At 34.2% G+C, this 2,441-nt stretch overlaps 1 protein-coding gene across 1 annotated transcript; it reads left to right on the forward strand.

Moving 5' to 3' along the window:
* The first annotated feature begins 298 nt into the window (after window positions 1-298).
* Window positions 299-928, forward strand: LOC147293680 (S-protein homolog 24-like). Its single transcript, XM_086234216.1, has one exon. The coding sequence runs from the start codon at window positions 399-401 to the stop codon at window positions 828-830; it is 432 nt and encodes a 143-aa protein (XP_086090342.1). The 5' UTR covers window positions 299-398; the 3' UTR covers window positions 831-928.
* The last annotated feature ends 1,513 nt before the right edge of the window (window positions 929-2,441 follow it).

Raw genomic sequence — 2,441 nt, forward strand, 5'->3', positions numbered from 1 at the left:
GATATGTATAACATGTAGTACAAATATTATACTTACATATAATGAAAGTATACACTATTTGGATCTCTCACAACATTCTTTCACATAGTAATTATATATATGATCACTTATTGAAATAATTTATACACATGAATACACGTGTTACATATATAATAAGAATTTTTTGTATTCAACATTTTTTAATAATTCGTCCAAAAAATCATGTCTATCTGTGATTCTGTATGTATGGTATTATACGATTTATCATAGGCTGGCATGCTATTATGACCTTACCATATACACAGTTAACAAAACGATTTGTTTCCTAGCCTAGCCAAAAAAAAAAAAAAAATAACGATTTTTTTCCTTCAAGGATTTAAAGCCTCTCATTCCTTCACCATTACCTTCAGTACTACACAATGAAGAAGATCTTCATCAGCATTCTGCTCATTTTTAGCCTCGCGTTCTTCGTAGTCTTCATGTCAATACTCCAACCCCAGAACTTCTACGGGGTGGAATACGATGTCCGCATCATCAATGGCTTCACCAACAACTCGTCGCTGCCTCTGGTCATATGGTGTTCCTCCGGAGGCAGCGATCTCGGTGGTCGTGCTTTGCAGGAGCACGACGACTTCAGCTGGAGGCTGCAGACCAACTTCCGGGGCACCACCGACCACTTCAAGTGCACAATGAAATGGGACCAAATAAGGAAGAGTTTTGATGCTTTTAGTATTGCAAGGGATGTTCAGAGGTGTGGCCCTGTGAGGAAGTGCTCTTGGTTGGTCACAGAAGATGGGTTTTATTTCAGCAACGATGAGGTGAATTGGAAGAAGGATTTTTCATGGTGGTGATGGATCGATGAAAAAATAATAGCAAGGTAATTGAGAAAATTCTATGTTACGGACACGTATAACATTGAAATACAATTTTGACCTTGAATTTTGGCGAATTTAATTTTTTATATTAGAGAACTGTGTTTATATGTCATTCAATATCCATACCAGTATCATAGACGAAGTCATGTTGTTGCATAGAATGATGCTAGCTAGCTCTAGCTAGGGGGTTATTGATAATTGCGAACAGTACTCATTAACACATGACATGGACTAGAATAATTTAAAGGGAGTTTGTTTTTGTTTTTTTTGTTTTTTGTTTTTTTTTTTTTAATTTAGTATTTTCATTTTGCTTTGCTAAGTGGTAGATGTAATAAAATATTTTGTATGTTTGGTACACAAGAATGGCATAATCAGTTCTTTTGGTTAATGGTTTCTTGTGTTTAACTTATGAGTTTATTTTAAGCATGTAATAAAATACATAGTACGTTCTTTTTCCTTAGAATATTGTGGCAGAACTTTTGTTGGTATGGATTTAGTTTTTGTTGCATAATTCAAACTTCCTCTATAGATTCTTGTTTCCCTTTTTCAGTTACACCTAACACTGTAGCTATTTGGCCAGCATAAAAGAGAAAATTAAGCCCAATGGAGGCAGAACCAAAGGTTATACCAGAACAACATATATACATACTAAGATTGTATATATACTTCTCAAGAGTACAATTTCCAAGTTCGCATACATGCCATAAGAGCATAATTCAAGAGAGTTAGCAAAATCATAGACCAAATGTGTAATTTATTAACACCTATGTGGTATTTTGTCATGAACATTTGTTTTCTCAACAAAAAAAAAAATTATGTCTAGAAACGAGGCAAATAGTTAAAGCAAATATTATGTTATTATTAATCACAAAATTAGGTGGGCTCCAAATAATGGCTGAGCTTTACTAACAGCTAGTTAAGTGAGTGAGGCTGAGTTTTATGAATTAAATAATGGGATGGGTCCTAAATGCAATTCACTTTTAAATATAACAATTCTACAAATATAAGAAGTTTGGTTGAAATTGCACATTGTTCTTATTGCGCCTATTGGATGAATGGAAATTAATCTTACATGACATAGAATTCTGATTCTGACATAGTATTTACCACACCGACTGGAAGTGCTGTAATAACATCTTCGAACAACTCCAACATATTTTCAAATTATTGACGGGCTTTCTTACCTTTATTTTAGATACACTGAATGAAATCAAACTCATTAACTATTCTAATTTTAACATTCCTTTTTCAATCTCTATGTATACTAGGGCTAGCCCAGAACAATTAGTAATGAGCTTTGGATCGATATATACCATTCCAAGGACCTTTACCATCAAATACCAAGATCATGTGCCTCCATTATCCTCTAAATTTTACCATTAATTGCAACATTATTAACAAAAATGTGTGACACATGCATGTTGGATTGTTGATTTTTCACACTCCAACTCTCCTATATACCGAGCAGAATGACAACATGACCCCCAATGGATTCATCATCATGGTTGTGCAATATCAAAATTGTGTCCCATCACGCCTGCTGTAGTAGTGCATATCCCACATACTAAAAAGGAACTCTATCTCTCT

Source organism: Dryas octopetala, chromosome 2 (assembly GCF_963921425.1).
Source record: "Dryas octopetala chromosome 2, drDryOcto1.1, whole genome shotgun sequence".
Lineage (NCBI taxonomy): Eukaryota > Viridiplantae > Streptophyta > Magnoliopsida > Rosales > Rosaceae > Dryas > Dryas octopetala.